This window comes from Nyctereutes procyonoides, unplaced genomic scaffold (assembly GCF_905146905.1).
Source record: "Nyctereutes procyonoides isolate TBG_1078 unplaced genomic scaffold, NYPRO_anot_genome, whole genome shotgun sequence".
Lineage (NCBI taxonomy): Eukaryota > Metazoa > Chordata > Mammalia > Carnivora > Canidae > Nyctereutes > Nyctereutes procyonoides.
In genome coordinates, this window is record NW_026575021.1 from 19,096,631 (window position 1) to 19,117,244 (window position 20,614).

The window sequence follows — 20,614 nt, forward strand, 5'->3', positions numbered from 1 at the left end:
GCCAACTGCATTCGGCAAGCTTTCATCAGCTGCTGGGGAAAATCTGCAAAGATGTTTCTACTGCTGCGGGAGCAGTGACTGCGGGAAGCAGCACCCCTGACACTTAGGAACCTGCACATCCAACACAGGCCCACCAGCTGCCACACCCATACTGGTGCCCAAAGCCTACTTCTCTGGAAGATGATCGCATGAGTGTTTTTCAGCCATAAAATCTACTTTTGGAAAATCCTCCTGTTTTCCGTCTAATGCAATCAATTATAGACCCATTTTAAATGGCTCTGACGTTTAGCTAAGCCCTCCAGAGCGGTTATCCAGATTGTGTTTTCAAGCCCAGTTAATTGTCTCCTACACGTGGAAACATAATCACAGACATTTAAACAAAACTCATTAGGGTTGAATCCACGCAAGAGATTCTTTGTGCTCAAAGAGCACCGATGGAAAAGCATCACGTGCTTGCTAACCGACAGGATGGCAGCTTTCCTTTGGGGGTTTCGGTGACTTTTTAAGAAAAATGTCATCAGCTTAAAAATATCTCGTGTTAATTAAATGCTACTCACGTAGACAGGATGGAGGTCAACGCCGTACATCTCCAGGGACTTGGCGGTCCTCAAGTAATTCAGTTCTGCCTCGGAAGGAGTCTGACCCCTACACTCAGCATAAAAACAAAGAGTCTGACTTTACTCAACGGTACAGGGCTTACAGGCAACGTCCACCATCTTCACCCCAGTCACCGGAACAATAAACCATCCTCTGTGTGAAGCAGACTTCAGTCTTGGTTATTTCAAGAAGCCCCTTACCTTCGTGGCGACACTTGCACTAAGTGCGTCTCGTTCACCAAGCCCAGTTTTGCTCAGGACGGCCAATCCCAATGTCCCAGCATCTATTAAGAATTCTGTTTCAGAAAACCCCAAAGAGGTTGAGAATATAAGCACTTGGATTAAAAAGTGCCTCCTTTACAACGAGCTCAGTGTCTCCACCAGGACAAAAGGCGTAAGAATGGTTGCAGGTGGGGAGAAGAGGGTGGGCTCCCCGGCACCTCGCTGGGGTCTTGGGAGACTCTCCTGGGCGTGTACGTAGTTTGAAAATGCGCTAGAATTCATGATTTATATAAAAAAAAAAACCACTTGCCATTTTCTTGATTCAAAGTATAGAAATCATCCCCACATTTTCATTGGTGATAATACACGTAAATGGAACTAACGAGCATGAGCATCTGCCAGGAATCACCACAGATGAGTGGAACCGTGTGCGTGTGTGTGTGTGTGTGTGTGTTTGTATGTAACTAACACAGGAAAACAGATTTTTGGTTAACAAAAGGAGCTATGAAAAAACATTTTTTTTTTATTAATAAATCCTGCATGTCAGCCGCGGTACTCTGCAAACCCAGCAACCACACCGTGATTTTGAAAATCTGTGAAGAATCTTCATTACAAATTAGACACGAGAAAGCTCCCCAATCTCGATCGGGCTTTGATTCTCTTTGAAATAACAGACTGTCAGCAACGTCACAGAAAACACGTAAGGCCCTTTACCCAAAGCTCCTTGGTAATTTTAAAAAAAACCCACGTAACTGTCCTTTGAAACTGCGAGAATTAGTATTGTCATGAGGTGCCGAACACCCTGCTCGCTCACATTGCAGCAGGCGCTCCCTACGTGTCTACCTCAGCGAGGCCTTAAGGCCAAGGGCTCAGTGATCAGGCCGGAGAGCTTCCCGCGGCTGCTAATAAATACGACACGGAAAGCCTGGGTTCCCTGATTGCGGTTCGGCGGCTGACCTCTGCTGCTACTCACTGCGACACATCCTTCAGGCAAACATTTTTTGTTGACCAGATTAATTCTACATTTCCCCCCCCTTCACTGCAACAGATTGGAAGCCAAGCAAATTCAGGAGAGAATCCTGCATAGGAGGCAATAAAGCAAAGTTAATCAGCATAGAGGATTTAACCAAAATAACTACAATTAAATTATAACTCCAATGCTGCAGGCCATTAATTGAGAATCCTGCTAGGGGAGCGTGGATGGGCTCGGAAGCGCACGTGATGTTAACGTAACACCCTCCAAGGCTCCACGCTGGTGTTGTCATGATTTCCAGATTCATTGCTATCGACTGAGTAGGACTCTGCTTGCAACTGCAAAGGATTTACACACTGCGGACAGACCAAATCCAGAAAACGCTAAGGCTTCTGTGGCCATAAAATAGGTTTACAGCTGGAAGAATAAATTTCACAAGTTACTGACAACTGGTAAGATAGAAAATCGCAAAATACAATATATACAGAATGATTTCATTTGTGTGAAATCATACGCACATAAATCCACACACAATAAATTTTCTCCGTGGGAATTTATGCATAGAGAGGGGTCTGAAAGGCCATTAATCAAAAATATGTTGACTTCCGGTATTGAGATTTCCTCTTTCCTTTAGATATTTTATTCTACTTTATTTAACCCTATTCTATTCTATTTTACTTATTTGACAGAGAAAGCGAGAACGCACAAGCAGGGGGAGCAGCAGAAGGAAAAACAGGCTCCCCGCTAAGCAGGGAGCCCGATGTGGGACTCAATCCCAGGACCTGGGGTCATGACCTGAGCTGAAAGCAGATGCTTCACCAACCGAGCCACCCCGGGGCCCCTCCTTTACGTTGTTTAAATTGCTTAGGTTTTCTATGAGCATTTTTCCTGTTATAAGCAGGAAAAAAAAAAACAAACTTGAAAAAAACACTAAGATGTTCAAGGCACAGGTGAAAATTTTTTCATTCTAGAAACTCTGCATAAGACTGCCACTAGCATGACTGATGGACGATGCCACGTAAGACATGATTTGTTTTCTAGTTTTGAGATACAATTGACACAAAACATCATGGGATTTTAAGGCATACAATGTGTTGATCTGATACGCTCATACACTGCACGATGACTATCACCACCCGGTTAGCTAACTCCTTCACTCCGTCAATAAGTACCACATCTTCTTGCGGGGAGAACATTTAAGATCTGCTCTCCTAACAACTCTCAAGTATACCGATCATCCTCGAGGCCATTACCCTGAGTGAAATAAGACAGAGAAAGACAAACACTATGACCTCCCTTGGGGTGGAATCTAAAAAAGCCAGCTTCCTAGAAAAAATGGCAGTCACCACAGTGAAGGAAATAGGGGCGCGTTGGTTAAAGAGTATGAACTTCGGTACAACGATGCTCTGGGGATCCCATGGACAGAATGTTGATTATAGTTGATAAAAAATGACTCTTACATTAAAGTTTTATGAATCCTTTCTATGGCTTCTTCAAGTTCTTCCTTCTGATCGGGAACAAACCGGTACTCCGACACGTAGCCCGCGGTGTGTTTATATGGGTCATAATCTCCAAGCTCAGCTGAAAAAGAAATTGAATTTGTTTCCACTTTAGAAAAACATCCCTAAAAATGTTTTAAAGCATTGCCATCATGCAGAAACATTTTCTTCAAGTGTTTATTTTTAATAAATTCATACACAGCTTCCATTAGTAGAAAACTGTAACGGGCATATGTGAGTTGTATAAATAAAATCTTGTCTTAAAAACCTAAGTTCTGTATTTTTCCTTTCTGGAAGACTGTAACTGTCATCATTACATTATTAAAATTATTACATTACATTATTAAAATTACATTATTACATTATTATTACGTTATTATTAAAATTACATTAAAATTTTCCTCCCTATGGTAATCCACCTTCCAAGCCCAACCCAGTTCATCTACATGACAGTTTCCTAGGATATTATTTTTTTCTAGACTCTTCTTGGTCTGCAAGTGCCACAAAGGCAAGGACAGGCGGTCTCACTGCCCCCAAAATGACAGTGCAATCTGGAGCTGCCCCACATGGTTGCCATACTGATGCCAAGAGCTGCAACGCAAGGAGTGCCACACGCTGAGCTGCAGCTGGCATCTGACCACATGGAGTCCCCACAACGGCTACCCGAGGACAGCGTGACCTCTGGAGCATAGCAGCAGGGGGCAGGGGTCAACAAACCAGGGGGGGATGTAGAAGAAAAGGGATTTTCAAACCCTCCCACTCGATCAAGAATCAATGCAATTCCTGAGACCAGAACTCCAATGTGACCTGTCACAGGGGCTCGTAACTGGCTTCACTTTTATGTCTTCTGAAAAGACACTGATTAAAATTTGAATTTTGACTACAACTTCCACTAGGAAAATGTCCACTCGATCGGAGGAATTTTTGGACGCGAGCTTGCTTCCAAAGAAAGATTCATATTTGTTCTCCGTGTGCTGGAGTGGAGCCTACCCTGGATGGCGTATGCTCCCAGCTGGGCAGCAGTGTTGATGGGACAGGGCAGCCGGCCCTGAAGCACATCTTGCTTCACCTGCAAGAAAAACTGGTATCTAAAAGAGAAATGGGAAAAAAAAAAAGAGAGAGATCAGTGGCATCTTCCAACACTCAGACCTGAAGTTTCAGACCCTGATAGTCATCAGCAACAGCCCTTCATCACCATTAGTGGAAGAAAAGCCACTTCCTTTTGGTGAGGGAGCTGCTGAGCACACAGGAACTACCGAGACACCCCTGCTCGGGCAACACAGGGGCCAAGGAGTGTGGGCGCGCCGTCAGAGGGGCTGCATGGCCTCCCAGGCTGGAGGTCCCCGGGCAGCCCATCTCCCTGCCGCGCTGGGGCAGCGAAGCGTCTACACCCGTACGGTTAACGCACAGGCGACAATCAGCCACTCTCCGTGCTCCCGGTACTGCCGCCACCATGACCACTACAACTGGCTGTACCCGAAGGCCCAACCAGTGGGACCGGCCTACACGACGAGCTACCTCCAGGGCCACAGGTCACGGGCGCAGGCCATGGCCATCAGGGCAGCCTGTGGCAGGCCTGCTGTCCAGGGCGCTGGCTCGAAGCGCAGGCGAACCCTCGCCCTGCTGTGATAGTGCCACCCACAGGCCTCCACATGCTAAGTGACCCCTTCCCACTGTCTTACATCCAATAGCTCATGGAAGACACTAGGTCACTACTATCAACACCTCATCACGCAGATGGAGGAAGTAACAGATGCAGAAACAACGTCGCTCATCCAAGGAGCAGAGCCCGAGCTGAAACCCGGGCAGTCGGAGCCCAGGGCCTCGGCAGCAGGAGGCTTCGGCTTCACCCGCCCCCTTCAGTCTCTCGGCTGGGGCCGGGGGCTTGTGAGCTGCCCACACTGCCCTCGGCTGCCATCACACACACACACACACACACACACACACACACACACAGCAGGCGGCCCGTCGTGGCTTCTCTTACTTTGGAAGCTGACTCTCGAGGTCACTGCCAAGGGCAGCAAAGGGGCAAAGGAAATGAATCCTAAAGCTCTGCAGTGACAGCGTCTCTTCTCCAGATGCTCGCCATCAGGGCCCCCAGTGAAGGAATCCACGAGCCAGATCCTACCTGTTATTACTACTGTTTCTAGAAGACAGATACCAAGTTCGGCTCCTTCACAAGCTCCGCATCTGTGCTTCCAGTCTGCCCATTCCGGGGGGTGGCACAGTCTGCAGGGGTCCAAGCAGGAGAAACCGCCCAGCGACATATAACCTGCGCCCACATCCAACCCCCAGGGCTGCTGCCTTCTGGAATCCACACACCTGTCCGTCGCCTGGGCCGGGTCGCTGTCCACAGGGTTTCTACGACCTTCCGTGCCCTGCGTTGTTCATGCCTATCTCCCTTCCAAACAACCTCCTAAGAGGTAAGTGGAATCTAAGAGAAACACGGGATCCCATCACGGCCATGAGCAACAGACACAAGCTTTAGAGACTTCACTTTACTCTCAGAATAAAGTCCGGACCCTGGTGACAGCAGAGGCAAGGGCAGTGTGGTCCTAGGTCGGCCTCCCCACGAATGGGCTCCGGGGCCCAGGGTCACCGTTGCAGCCCGCCACATGCACTCGCACGCAGAGGCTGCTTTCATGGGAAGTCCCGATGTGGCCCACGGCTACACGGCCGGCGTCCCAAGGGCCAGCTTCATGGCCCTGGTGACGCGGCTCTGGGAGCCAGGAGAAGAAGCTGCGAGCAGCCCGGTTGAGTGAGAGTGGCTGCCAAGCGTCGGGAGGCATTGGCAGGCCCTAGGCGCCCCAGAGCCCATCCGCAGCCTTCCCCCAGGCATGCCGGCTGCAGGAGGCATAGGCCAGTGGGTACTTTTACAGAAAAACACCAAAAAGCAAGTCGAGAAGATCCACTGTTTCCTCTTCAAGTCACACCCAAACCTTCCTGACACCCCGTAACAGTGTGTCTTGCGCCAAGTGTAAAACTCCAAACAGCCAGCGGGAAAAAAAAAAAAAAAGGCTCACAGGGCTTGTGCTTCCTGAGCCAGGTCTTTCGCCATTGACAGTGACCACGGCCGCTCCCTGACCTCGTTCACCTTCCCAGCCTGCCCCAGGCCTGGACGCTCGTCCTGGGTACCAACGCCCTTGGTTGCGATCCTCGGTCCTCCTCCCCGAGAGGGGAAAAGCAGAGGGAAGCACTATTAGCAGAATGTAAACGCAAGAGCGTATGAACTAAGGAGACGCTTTGCCGGAGTTACTAGTGCTGGCTGGAAACCTGCATTCAGTGGCACGCTTTCTCTGCTAACCGGGAATTTCTTTGCCTGAAGTGAAATTTTATTTATTTTTTTAGGAAATGGGTCACAGACGCACACTCGTCTTGTTCTACGAAGGCGTTTATAACATCTGACTGAGCAGTCAAATCGCTCGCCAAACATAGAACCAGAGGGACCTGATCCACAAGAGTTTGCTTCGAAGGCAAAAAAAAAAAAAAAAAAATTGACAGAGATGAAGAAACAAAGAGCTGACACAGAGAGAAAGGCAGAGAGAAAGAAACGGGGACCCTATCCCATCGGGGATGACAGTCCCAGTGCAGAGGTCTGGGACATAGTAACTGCTCAGTAAGCAGTTGCTGACGTGGATGGACATACGAGTGAGCAGGAGACAGATGACCGAAATGGAAAACACCCAACATTCTTTGCTGTCTTTGAGAAATTCCCAAAGAAAAAGAAAAAAGGAGTCTGTTCGAACTTCCCCCAGTCTGTTTCTCAAAGATACCAGAGATCGTAAAGTCAGTGCATTAAGGAAAAAAAAATCCACTAAAATCAAGACAAACTATTTTTAATTAAGAATTTGATTAATCTGGGATCCCTGGGTGGCGCAGCGGTTTGGCGCCTGCCTTTGGCCCAGGGCGCGATCCTGGAGACCCGGGATCGAATCCCATATTGGGTTCCCGGTGCATGGAGCCTGCTTCTCCCTCTGCCTATGTCTCTGCCTCTCTCTCTCTCTCTCTCTGTGACTATCATAAATAAATAAAAATTAAAAAAAAAGAATTTAATTAATCTTGGAGCACCTGAGGGGCTCAGCAGTTGAGCATCTGCCTTCAGCTCAGGGAGTGACCCCAGGGTCCTGAGATTGAGTCCCACGTTGGGCTCCCTATATGGAGCCTGCTTCTCCCTCAGCCTGTGTCTCTCATGAATAAATAAATCTTTTTTTAAAATTCTGGAAAAATAAAAGTGTGCTTAATCTTTACCACAGGAAGCATATTACTTTTTTATAAGATAAATTTATGACATAATAAAATTATACTTTCATATGCTGAACGTATACATAACTAACTGCATATGACTTATTTTGTCCATCTTACGGGACTCACAGTCTAATATTTTATTTAAATCACAGATTTAGGGCTGTTGAGTGTTTGCCTCTGTCACTCTAAGCTTCGACTGGATCTCGCATCCTTGCATGTCTCTGGTCTTGACAAGGGGGGCCTGCACCCCAGTGGGCCCAGCAGAGCCCTGCTCATGAGCGCTACACAGGCGAAAGCGTCAATGATTCCCCTCCAAGGGTCTGGGTTTGGACAGTCAGTTATGGGGTGGCCCTGGTTATCCTGGGCCCTTACTGGGAGGAAAGAAAATGCTCCCTAAAGATGAGCCACGCATTAGGGACGATTTCCAGACTCATTCTGGCACAAAATGGAGGCATTCTCCAGTTATCCCACGTTCCCTGAAGAGTGCTGTGCTGACACCAAGGTCACTCGAACCCTTGAACCCCACTAACAAGTGTCGGGGACAAGCGGACGGCAAAGGAGGTTTGCTTGAAGAAAGGGCAGAGAGACCCCGTTCTGTTCCAGAGCCCAAACCTCAGAGTTCTCTGGGATCCGGAAGCCAGGGGTGCCTTAACCTCCTCACCTGAGGTGGGCCCTCCAGGGATGGGAGGCACGGCGGGGACACGTGGAGGTGTGACCCCAGTGCCCAGAGAGCCTGATGGAGATGAGCTAAGAGGATGGCAGAATGGATTTCTGCCTCTGCACAGACGGGGCCTGGCACGTGGCCGGAGCCCAGTCGTGACGGGCGATGCCGAAGGGGGGACAGGGGAGACGGCGCGTGTGGCCTGAGGAGGACAGCGGTGGAGGGAGTGCATGCTCATGCGCAAGAAGAGGGACCAAACCAGGAATAACGCCTTTGCCTCAAGAGGTAACACTGATGATTAAAATACAGGAACAATCACCTTACATGTGTGCAGTCCTCTGGAACCCACAAATTCCTCTTGCATCCCTACCAGAAGGTGACCCTCATCCTGACTCTACTGCGCTGTTCAGTTAGAGAAGGGCTCTGGAAGCAGACGCACAGCTGCAGCTCACTTGGGGGGCAAAGAAGCTAGAACAAGCTAATCCTCACAAAGTGAAAAACAGGGATCACCATATTAGAGTCATAAAATTTTAGAAATAATTGATTAGCTTAAGGTCAGCCTCAAAAAAAAAAGCAAATAACTACAAAAAAAAAAAAACTAGAAAGCACTGCAAACCAAAATCAAAAGCAAGTGCCTATTCTTAAAAACTAGAAAGTACCCATCGGGTACAATTCATTTGGAACATTTTTTTCCTTTTTGGAAACGGTTCCTAGATCCTTAAAGGTTCAGGAAGATTTCAATTCGCAGATAGGACGGTGTGCACAGAATGGACGGTCGCTCTGGCCGCTCCTTCCGGAGGACAGGACCCCTCCCTGTGGTCCCCACTGCATCTCCCTCGTACCCAGAGCACCGCAGCACCCAGCTCCACATCACTACCGAGCGAAGGCGGGTGGCTGACTGAACTCTGTCCTCAGATACAAGCTCAGGAAACAGGCAACAGGGCGGCTGTAGGATTCGTAATTGAATGAACAACTACACCCATAAAGTGGGGTTTCAGGGGCTGATTTCAGGCTGGAAGACCCACCTCAGGGCTCCACGCTGGTCTTCTCCTCCCTAATTTTTGAGTCAATAACTTGAAAACATTAACTACTTCTCATCCTTTTCACTCTAGCTGTCCCCACCACCCACTGACACATTTTTGTGTCATGGTCACCACTTGGCACGTGTTACCCTATGCATTCCTCTCATCGTCTCTCCCCCTCCCTTCCTCTCATTGTCTTTTTGAAAACAATGATTTCTTTTTTATGGATGAGAAAATTGAGACTTTAGAAGGTTACACAGCTTGTTCAAATTCGCACAACTGAGAGGCAGAGAAAGGACACAAACGTCAGCCTGACTCTAAAGCCTGTCTTCCTTCTCTTTTCCTTTTTTTTTTTTTTTAAGATTTATTTCAGAGAGAGAGCGAGAACACGCACAGGGGGAGGAGCAGAGGAAGAGGGAGACAAGCAGACTCCCTGCTGAGGGGGGCCGACACAGACTCCATCCCGGGACTCTGAGACCACGACTGGAGCCAAAATCAAGAGTGGGACACTCAACCAGCTGAGCTTCCCGGGTGCCCCCCAAAGCCTGCCCTCCACTCGCTACGCTTACCAAGTGCACGCGGGACACAGAGCTATAAACGACCCAGAGTACGTGGAAGGCTCTTGTGATTGTCTGAATCGGGCCTGAAAATAAATTTAACAGACGAGGGCATAGACTATTTAGATGGTCGGCAAAGAGAAGAGACGTTGGGTTCATTCTGCACGAGCCCAGAAAGAAAACCTGGTGCCGACAACAGAAGTGGCAGGATTTCCCACTGGATTTCCCGTCGCTCCCCAGACAGGAAGGCGCCCTGTCTTTACAGTGTTTACAAGGAAGCCGACTGAAGCAGCAGGAATGTTGTAGAAAAGGTTCAGGCCAGGGCACAGGAGTCCTAAACGCAGAGTCGTCCTCGTAGTCTCCCAATCCTGTTCGTTTCCGAGACCTTTCAGGCCGCTCACCAGCTACTCCAAGTTCGTGTGCTTCTAGTCACTTCCACGTTTTTCGTCTCAGGGACCTCACTTCCCTGCATATCACACTCACCTCTCGTGTTGTTTCCTAAGCTCCACACCCTCCTGGAAGGCTGCGTCTACTATGGGCTACGTACCTGAGACAATTCAAGGCCGGCGGTATCTGTAGCTTTAAAAGAGAACCATCCCCACGGGCAGGGGTAAATAAATCACGGAATACTACGGGGGAGTAACAGGCGGGCGAGGGTGGAGAGGCCCGCACAACACGTGTGGGACGGCGTGACGGTCAAGGATGCTAAGCACGTGGAAGGACGGGCACGGGCATGTCGCGATGTTCACTGCAGCATTACTGCTTCATGCCACAACTTAGGAACCACCTGAGCGCCAATACCGAGTAGGCGAGAACAACCTTCTAAAGAATGGAAGCAGGAGCAATACGCATCGTACGCATGCTGGCCTTGAGCACGGTCTTCCTCCATGAGCAGACACCGCGGGATCTGGGGCTCGGGTCGTAGTTTCTGCTTTTGCCAAACTCCTCTCACGCAACTGGCTCCCTTATCTGCTCGCTTAGATGAACGTGTCCATGTGAGCTGGTGACCTTCTCTTCAGGACACACTGCAGAGCTTATACAGGGAGATCACGCCAGACGCACTTTCAACTTACCTAACTCAACTACGTGTTTTGGGCAATGGAAGCCAATTCTTACAGAGAGCGCAACCTGGTTCTTGGCTACGTGACCTCGTCTGATATTTGAGGAAGAGCAGATGTGATGGACACGCCATGAGGCTGCTTGTTACACAAGTCTACATGTCCTCCTGACAGGCTGGTAGATTCTGAAGGGAAGGTTCTGCTCATCAAGATCTGGTGAGCAGATTTAAAGTCGTGTGTCGGGGGATCCCTGGGTGGCGCAGCAGTTTAGCGTCTGCCTTTGGCCCAGGGCGTGATCCTGGAGACCCGGGATCGAATCCCACGTCGGGCTCCCGGTGCATGGAGCCTGCTTCTCCCTCTGCTTATGTCTCTGCCTCTCTCTCTCTCTCTCTCTGTGTGACTATCACAAATAAATAAAATTAAAAAAAAAGAAGATAAAGTCGTGTGTCGTACGACACTCGCCTTCACCCTACTAACAATAAACCGAGTACCTTTGGGAAGCCAGCCCTCATTCAAGGTGTAACTCCCCTGAACTGCCAGAGTTGGGAGAGGATGAAAGCCTACCAGGCGCTTACTGACCCAGACACAACGGGCGACCCGAGGCCGACGTTAGTCGCAGCGCCCTCCAGTGCCTACGTAACCTGGTGGGACAGGTGTCTCCAATCTTGCAGCCAAGGAACGTGAGGCACGGAAAGTGAAGGGCTTTCCTTGTGTTTTCATAAAATGTTATTTCCTTGCAATTTCCTAATGAGTTACCCTGATGTGTATGCATGTTTTTACCCCTTGGACTCAGTTTCCCCATGAGCCCACAGCTCAGAAATCCCTCAAATGCAGAGACGACTCAGGAAACTCTAAGGTAAACGTGACCCCTCTCCCAAACGTCCTCCCAACACAGCGGCCCCTCACCATGGAGGTGTGCCCCCGCTCCCCCACCCCGGTCAAGCAGTTGCGGCAACGTGGTGGTGGGAGACATGAACGCAGCTTGGCACAGTCCTGAAAGGGAGGCCTCATTGCGCACTGCGGGGGACAGGAAAGGTCCACCCAGCCCTCACTCCTCTCCCTCCCGTGTAAGTCAACAGTCTGAGGAAGAGATGAAAGGACAGAACAGGAACAAAACCACAGGCCACCCTCATGATGGAAGACGTGATTTCCAATGAGCCCTGAGCCTGAGCCCGAGACAGGAGGTCACTGGGAAAACCGACCACTTAAGGCGTAAGCTGCGGAACAGCCTTCTGCTCGCGGCTGCCTGGCCTTCATAAGCCACCCTCACGTGTTGGCGTGGACTCCTTTAACAAGATAATACCAATTGGGGATTGTGCCCTAAACAAAATAAAAGATTTGATGACGAAGCCCTTGGGTGATTCCACGGTTGAGCGTCTGCCTTTGTCCCAGGGTGTTACCCCAGGGTCCTGGGATCGAGTCCCGCATCGGGCTCCCCGGATGGAGCCTGCTTCTCCCTCTGCCTGTGTCTCTGCCTCTCTCTCTGAGTCTCTCATGAATAAATAACATCTTTTAAAAAATAAAATATTTAATGACAAAGGTGAAGGAATACGTTGTAAAACATTGTGGGGTTTTTCTTTTTCTCTCCTTTGTACTAAAAGCAAGTATCTTTTCATTTCCTACACAGGTACTTGAAGGCCCTGGACCACTGATAGGTAAGCTATAACCAATTAAAGAGAAACAACTGGCTGTTCAAATCTGTATTTACACATGCAACCCGAGCCCTAAAATAGCTTTCCTTTCCGCGGTTCAATGACTCCTTTCACATGACTTCAAAGGCTGAATGCAGTCTTCACAACAATGATACAGAAATATCCCATCACAGCAGATGCAACATCCATCATCACGTCACCCGGGTTCATGCCATTGTCCACACACATCCATCATCGGGTGCTGATTTGCCTCACGCGATGCTAGTTTAACTCTCTCCGTGGAGACGCATTACAAAACAAGCCAGACACCCACCTACTGTCTGACCCCAACTTATATTAAATAAAGCCTTTAGTCTATGCCGCACAGGTACTGTTCAAATGCAAAGTTAATACATACCTGGTTATTTCTTCTTTAAGCTTACACGGATCTTCAGCATAGAATTTAATACCAAAATACAAGGTATATGGAGGTCCAGCTAAAATAAGAAACAGAAATTAAATTTCATGTTATAAGTTACTCAAAGTAGAAGCGTGATATTGTACGATTACTAAAAACTATGCTCACCAAAAATATTCGTAAACTACCTATTGGATAAGTGGTAAATATCCAGCATACACGAGGAGCTCCTATGACTCAATAGCAAAAAAAAAAAAAAAAAAAAAACAATTTAAAAATGGGCAAAAGAATAGAATAGGCATTTTCCAACACATAAATGTCCAACAGATATTTATTTATTATGTAATTATTATAATTATAAATTATTTTTATTATGAGAAGATGCTCAGCATCACTAAACCATCAGGGAAATGCAAATGAAAAACCACGAGATCACCACCTGACACCTGTAAGAACGGCTGTCAGCAAAGGACAAACATGTCAGGGAGGATGTGGGTGGAAGGGAGCCCCGTTCGCTGTGGCTAGGATCGCAAACTGGTTCAACAACCACACAATCGGGCCATTGCACTACGGGGCACTTATCCGAAGGAGAGGACGCCAGGATCCTGAGACCGTGTCTGCCCTCTGCTGTTCACGCAGCTCTAATCACCATGTCCAACGTACAGAAGCAAGCCCAGCATCCGTCGGTGCACCAGGGGAATGAACATAGATGCGTATACACCCAGTCGATGCCCTATCATCACTTCTGCATGGTTGAGCGTGTGTGTGTGTAGGTGAGGGTAACACGCACACAATAAAATAGTATACAGCCAGAAAAAAGAAGAAAATCTTCCCATGTGAGAGGACACAGATGAACCTGGAGAACATTACGAAGGTGACACGAGCCAGACACAAAAAAAACACAACCACCTGATGTCACCTCCATGCAGAATGTAAAGGAGTCACACGCACAGATGCAGAGGGTAGGACGGTGGCACCGGGGAAGCAGGAGGGAGAAACGAGGATATGCTGGCCAACGGCTACAAGTCTCGGTCACGCGAGATGAATCAGCTCTGGGGGCCGAGCTGTACGCTGAGACCTGCTGAGACGACGGATCGTAGATCTTCTTGCTCCCACGACACACATGCGCCCACTATGCCCACGAGGGGACACGTTACATCTTCAACTTGCCTGCTGACCTTCCCTCGCTGAACACGTGTATCGAAGCATCAAGTTCTGCATCTTTAATGTGTATCATTCTTATACATTAGAGGTACCTCGATAAAGTTCTTTTTTGTTGTTTTTAAAAGATGTAGGTGCTTATTTTGGCGTCAGAAAGAGAGTGAGGGCTCACGTGGAAGGTACGGGCAGAGGGAGAGGGACAGGAAATGCCAAGCAGACTTCATGCGGAGCGTGGGGCCCAGCACCAGGCTCCATCTCACAACTCCAAGATCTCGACCTGAGACGAAACCAAGAGTGTGGCGCTTAACCACCCACACCACACAGGCACCCCCTCAATAAAGTCTAAAAAAAATTATAGTAAGAACTTCTAAAAGCACAAGAAAATAGAAAATTAAAGACAGGACAGCAGGACCTCAAGTCTGCAGATATCTGTGCAGGTTATGGGTTTACGTGTTCACAGACACAGGGAAAAAGATTAAATATTTGAGGATGTTGCCTGTTCTTATCCCTAATGAGGTCATGCACAATTTCCATTTGTTGATAACTTCCCCACTTTTCATGTTTTCTACAACACGTGTTTTTTACACAATGAAGAAAAATCAATGATAGAACCAATGGTTAAAAAAAAAAAGATAAAAGAAAAAATTTTAAAAAAAGAAAGAAAAAAACCACCCACCTACTAGTATTGCAAAAAGTACAAAAAATGTATCCGCCTGAAAGCAAGACACGAAAAAATTGGTAGAGCCTTGGAATGTCAATGCTTAGCAGCGGGAGGACCACTGAGGTCTACACAACACACACATACGGTCCCACGACCGAGTACACGGCAGGGGGGCACTCGGTGCTGATCGGGAAAGATGTGCCATCGCCTTCGGGCACCAGAGGTATGATCCCTTTTTGGTAAAAAAGAAAGCTATTCAAATATGTTTTCCCCCCAGAAGAATATACCAGAAACGACTAACACCGGCCGGCCTTGGGGAGAACTGGGCCCCCCAGCCCCCGGCTTCCACGAGGCACCATCCACACATGATGCTGGGATAGGTCTTGAGTGTAAGGTGCGATGGTTTGGGGGGCAAAGGGAGTCCCCCCCGCCAGGCTGTGTAGCACACTCCTCCCTCGCATATTTATTCCTGCGTGTGTGTGAGAACGTTACAGTCCACGCTTAACCAGAGTGGTCATTTTCTTTCCATATATATGTCTCCCTTTTTTAAGAAAAAAAAAAACCCACCAGTGAGGCTGTGCGGTGGGAGCATGGGCAACACCAGTCTCACCCCCGCCGCCTCCTAAGAACGGGCCCTTGTGCATCCAGGGACAGCAGAACGGGGCTCGGTGGATGGAGCAGCGGAGCCAGGCCACGAGGCCAGGCCAGGGGACACCCCAAGCCCGTCACCGCTGGCCCGCGAGCCTGTTTCTGAAGCCGTTGCCCCGGGAGGCCGGGCCCCGACACCCAGGACCAGCTGAACAGGCCCCGGGTGGCCACCGTCGGAGGAGCACAGGCCGGGCCACAGGGCGGACCCAGGAGTCACCAAGGCGCGCGGCCACAGCCCAAAGGAGGGCACCGAAGGCTGCTGCAATTGCCTCGCTGCCGGCCGCTGCCCCAGGGCACAGGGCTTAGGAGTGTCCAGAGGCGCCCTGTCCAGGAGGAAAGCCGGGGAGGTGGCGCCAGCGGTCGCACGGAGGATTTAACACCGCCCCACAACAGCTGCGTGGTGCATTCTATGTCGAATGTCCTATGCCTCTAAAAAGATAATTTAGGAGGAGGGGCGAGATGGCTGAAAAGTAGGGTCCCCAAATCACCTGTCCCCACCAAATTACCTAGATAACCTTCAAATCATCCTGAAAATCTACAAATTCGGCCTGAGATTTAAAGAGAGACCAGCTGGAATGCTACAGTGAGAAGAGTTCGCGCTTCTATCAAGGTAGGAAAATGGGGAAAAAGAAATAAAGAAACAAAAGGCCTCCGAGGGGGAGGGGCCCCGCGAGGAGCCAGGCTGAGGCCGGGGCGAGTGTCCCCAGGACAGGAGAGCCCCGTCCCGGAGAAGCAGGAGCTGCACCAACCTTCCCGGGCGGAAAGGGGCTCGCAGGGAGGTGGAGCAGGACCCAGGAGGGCGGGGATGCCCTCGGGCTCTCGGGACACTAACAGACACCTGCGAGCGCAGGAGAGTGCGCCGAGCTCCCTAAGGGCTGCAGCGCGCAGGGCGGGGCCCGGAGCACCTCCGAGGGGCTCGGGTGGTGGCTCCGCGGAGGGGGTTGCGGGGCGGGAGCGCGAATCCAACAGCGCAGACCGGGAGCACAGGGCGCCGGGACACAGCCCAGGATCCAGCCTCCCCCGGGGACAGGCAGAGGCCGGGAGGGCCCAGGACAGCAAGGACGCTCCTGCCCCGAGCTGAGCAGATCAGCGGCCCCGCCCCGGAGCCTCCAGGCCCTGCAGACCTAGAGCTCTGGAGTTACTGCCGGAGCTGACTCCAGGGCTCCAGAGCTGGCCGCCGCCACTGCGGTTGTTCCTCCTGGGGCCTCACGGGGTACACAACCCCCACTGAGCCCTGCACCAGGCAGGGGCAGAGCAGCTCCCCCAAGTGCTAACACCTGAAAATCAGCACAGCAGGCCCCTCCCCCAGAAGACCAGCTGGACGGACCAGTTCCAGGGGAAGTCAAGGGACTTAGAGTATACAGAATCAGAATATACTCACACATGGTTTTTTTATTGTTTTTTTTTTTTTTTTTTTGCTTTTTGATTTCTGTTTGTTTACCACACCCCTTTTTTTCCGTTTCTTTCTTTTTCTTCTTTTTTCTTTTTTTCTTCCTTTTTTTTCTCTTTTCTTTCCTTCTTTCTCTCTCTTTTTCTCCTTTTCCCGATACAACATGTTTTTGGCCACTCTGCACTGAGCAAAATGACTAGAAGGAAAACCTCACCTCAAAAGAAAGAATCAGAAACAGCCCTCTCTCCCACAGAGTTACAAAATCTGGATTACAATTCAATATCAGAAAGCCAATTCAGAAGCACTATTGTAAAGCTACTCGGGGCTCTAGAAAAAAGCATAAAGGACTCAAGAGACTTCATGACTGAAGAATTTAGATCCAATCAGGCAGAAATTAAAAATCAATTGAATGAGATGCAATCCAAACTAGAAGTCCTAACGACGAGGGTTAACGAGGTGGAAGAACGAGTGAGTGACATAGAAGACAAGTTGATGGCAAAGAGGGAAACTGAGGAAAAAAGAGACAAACAAAAGACCATGAGGTTAGATTAAGGGAAATAAACGACAGCCTGAGGAAGAAAAACCTACGTTTAATTGGGATTCCCGAGGGCGCCAAAAGGGACAGAGGGCCAGAATATGTATTTGAACAAATCATAGCTGAAAACTTTCCTAATCTGGGAAGGGAAACAGGCATTCAGATCCAGGAAATAGAGAGATCCCCACCCTAAAATCAATAAAAACCGTTCAACACCTCGACATCTAATAGTTAAGCTTGCAAATTCCAAAGATAAAGAGAAGATCCTTAAAGCAGCAAGAGACAAGAAGTCCCTGACTTTCATGGGGAGGAAGTATTAGGGTAACAGCAGACCTCTCCACAGAGACCTGGCAGACCAGAAAGGGCTGGCAGGATATATTCAGGGTCCTAAATGAGAAGAACATGCAACCAAGAATACTTTATCCAGCAAGGCTCTCATTCAAAATGGAAGGAGAGATAAAGAGCTTCCAAGACAGGCAGGAACTGAAAGAATATGTGACCTCCAAACCAGCTCTGCAAGAAATTTTAAGGGGGACTCTTAAAATTCCCCTTTAAGAAGAAGTTCAGTGGAACAATCCACAAAAACAAGGACTAAATAGATATCATGATGACACTAAACTCATATCTGTCAATAGTAACTCTGAACGTGAACGGGCTTAATGACCCCATCAAAAGGCGCAGGGTTTCAGACTGGATAAAAAAGCAGGACCCATCTATTTGCTGTCTACAAGAGACTCATTTTAGACAGAAGGACACCTACAACCTGAAAATAAAAGGTTGGATAACCATTTACCATTCAAATGGTTCTCAAAAGAAAGCAGGGGTAGCCATCCTCATATCAGATAAACTAAAATTTACCCTGAAGACTGTAGTGAGAGATGAAGAGGGACACTATCTCATACTTAAAGGATCTATCGAACAAGAGGACTTAACAATCCTCAATATATATGCCCCGAATGTGGGAGCTGCCAAATACTTAAACGAAATTAATAACTAAAGTGAAGAAATACTTAGATAATAATACACTTATACTTGGTGACTTCAATCTAGCTCTTTCTATACTCGACAGGTCTTCTAAGCACAACATCTCCAAAGAAACAAGAGCTTTAAATGATACACTGGACCAGATGGATTTCACAGATATCTACAGAACTTTACATCCAAACTCAACTGAATACACATTCTTCTCAAGTGCACATGGAACTTTCTCCAGAATAGACCACATACTGGGTCACAAATCGGGTCTGAACTGATACCAAAAGATTGGGATCGTCCCCTGCATATTCTCAGACCATAACGCCTTGAAATTAGAACTAAATCACAACAAGAAGTTTGGAAGGACCTCAAACACATGGAGGTTAAGGACCATCCTGCTAAAAGATAAAAGGGTCAACCAGGAAATTAAGGAAGAATTAAAAAGATTCATGGAAACTAATGAGAATGAAGATACAACTGTTCAAAATCTTTGGGATGCAGCAAAAGCAGTCCTGAGGGGGAAATACATCGCAATACAAGCATCCATTCAAAAACTGGAAAGAACTCAAATACAAAAGCTAACCTTACACATAAAGGAGCTAGAGAAGAAGCAGCAAATCGACCCGACGCCCAGCAGAAGAAGAGATTAATTAAAATTCGAGCAGAACTCAACGAAATTGAGACCAGAAGAACTGTGGAACAGATCAATAGAACCAGGAGTTGGTTCTTTGAAAGAATTAATAAGATAGATAAACCATTAGCCAACCTTATTAAAAAGAAGAGAGAGAAGACTCAAATTAATAAAATCATGAATGAGAAAGGAGAGATCACTACCAACACCAAGGAAATACAAACGATTTTAAAAACATATTATGAACAGCTCTACGCCAATAAATTAGGCAATCTAGAAGAAATGGACGCATTCCTGGAAAGCCACAAACTACCAAAACTGGAACAGGAAGAAATAGAAAACCTGAACAGGCCAATAACCAGGGAGGAAATTGAAGCAGTCATCAAAAACCTCCCAAGACACAAGAGTCCAGGGCCAGATGGCTTCCCAGGGGAATTCTATCAAACGTTTAAAGAAGAAATCATACCTATTCTACTAAAGCTGTTTGGAAAGATAGAAAGAGATGGAGTACTTCCAAATTCATTCTATGAGGCCAGCATCACCTTAATTCCAAAACCAGACAAAGACCCCACCAAAAAGGAGAATTACAGACCAATATCCCTGATGAACATGGATGCAAAAATTCTCAACAAGATACTAGCCAATAGGATCCAACAACACATTAAGAAAATTATTCACCATGACCAAGTAGGATTTATCCCCGGGACACAAGGCTGGTTCAACACTCGTAAAACAATCAATGTGATTCATCATATCAGCAAGAGAAAAACCAAGAACCATATGATCCTCTCATTAGATGCAGAGAAAGCATTTGACAAAATACAGCATCCATTCCTGATCAAAACTCTTCAGAGTGTAGGGATAGAGGGAACTTTCCTCGACATCTTAAAAGCCATCTACGAAAAGCCCACAGCAAATATCATTCTCAATGGGGAAGCACTGGGAGCCTTTCCCCTAAGATCAGGAACAAGACAGGGATGTCCACTCTCACCACTGCTATTCAACATAGTATTGGAAGTCCTAGCCTCAGCAATCAGACAACAAAAAGACATTAAAGGCATTCAAATTGGCAAAGAAGAAGTCAAACTCTCCCTCTTCGCCGATGACATGATACTCTACATAGAAAACCCAAAAGCCTCCACCCCAAGATTGCTAGAACTCATACAGCAATTTGGTAGCGTGGCAGGATACAAAATCAATGCCCAGAAATCAATGGCATTTCTATACACTAACAATGAGACTGAAGAAAGAGAAATTAAGGAGTCAATCCCATTTACAATTGCACCCAAAAGCATAAGATACCTAGGAATAAACCTAACCAAAGAGGTAAAGGATCTATACCCTAAAAACTATAGAACACTTCTGAAAGAAATTGAGGAAGACACAAAGAGATGGAAAAATATTCCATGCTCATGGATTGGCAGAATTAATATTGTGAAAATGTCAATGTACCCAGGGCAATTTACACGTTCAATGCAATCCCTATCAAAATACCATGGACTTTCTTCAGAGAGTTAGAACAAATTATTTTAAGATTTGTGTGGAATCAGAAAAGACCCCGAATAGCCAGGGGAATTTTAAAAAAGAAAACCATAGCTGGGGGCATCACAATGCCAGATTTCAGGTTGTACTACAAAGCTGTGGTCATCAAGACAGTGTGGTACTGGCACAAAAACAGACACATAGATCAATGGAACAGAATAGAGAACCAGAAGTGGACCCTGAACTTTA

General features: G+C 47.7%; 1 protein-coding gene across 2 annotated transcripts in view; it reads right to left on the reverse strand.

Moving 5' to 3' along the window:
* EPB41L4A (erythrocyte membrane protein band 4.1 like 4A) overlaps window positions 1-20,614 on the reverse strand; it is a 180,668-nt gene that overhangs the window by 74,304 nt on the left and 85,750 nt on the right. For both annotated transcript variants that reach the window (XM_055339443.1, XM_055339434.1), the window contains 4 exons: window positions 12,883-12,961; window positions 4,281-4,378; window positions 3,252-3,372; window positions 558-645 (listed from right to left, as the gene is read on the reverse strand). In XM_055339443.1, the coding sequence (XP_055195418.1) occupies window positions 558-645; window positions 3,252-3,372; window positions 4,281-4,378; window positions 12,883-12,961 (386 nt within the window). The remainder of the gene's footprint in view (window positions 1-557; window positions 646-3,251; window positions 3,373-4,280; window positions 4,379-12,882; window positions 12,962-20,614) is intronic.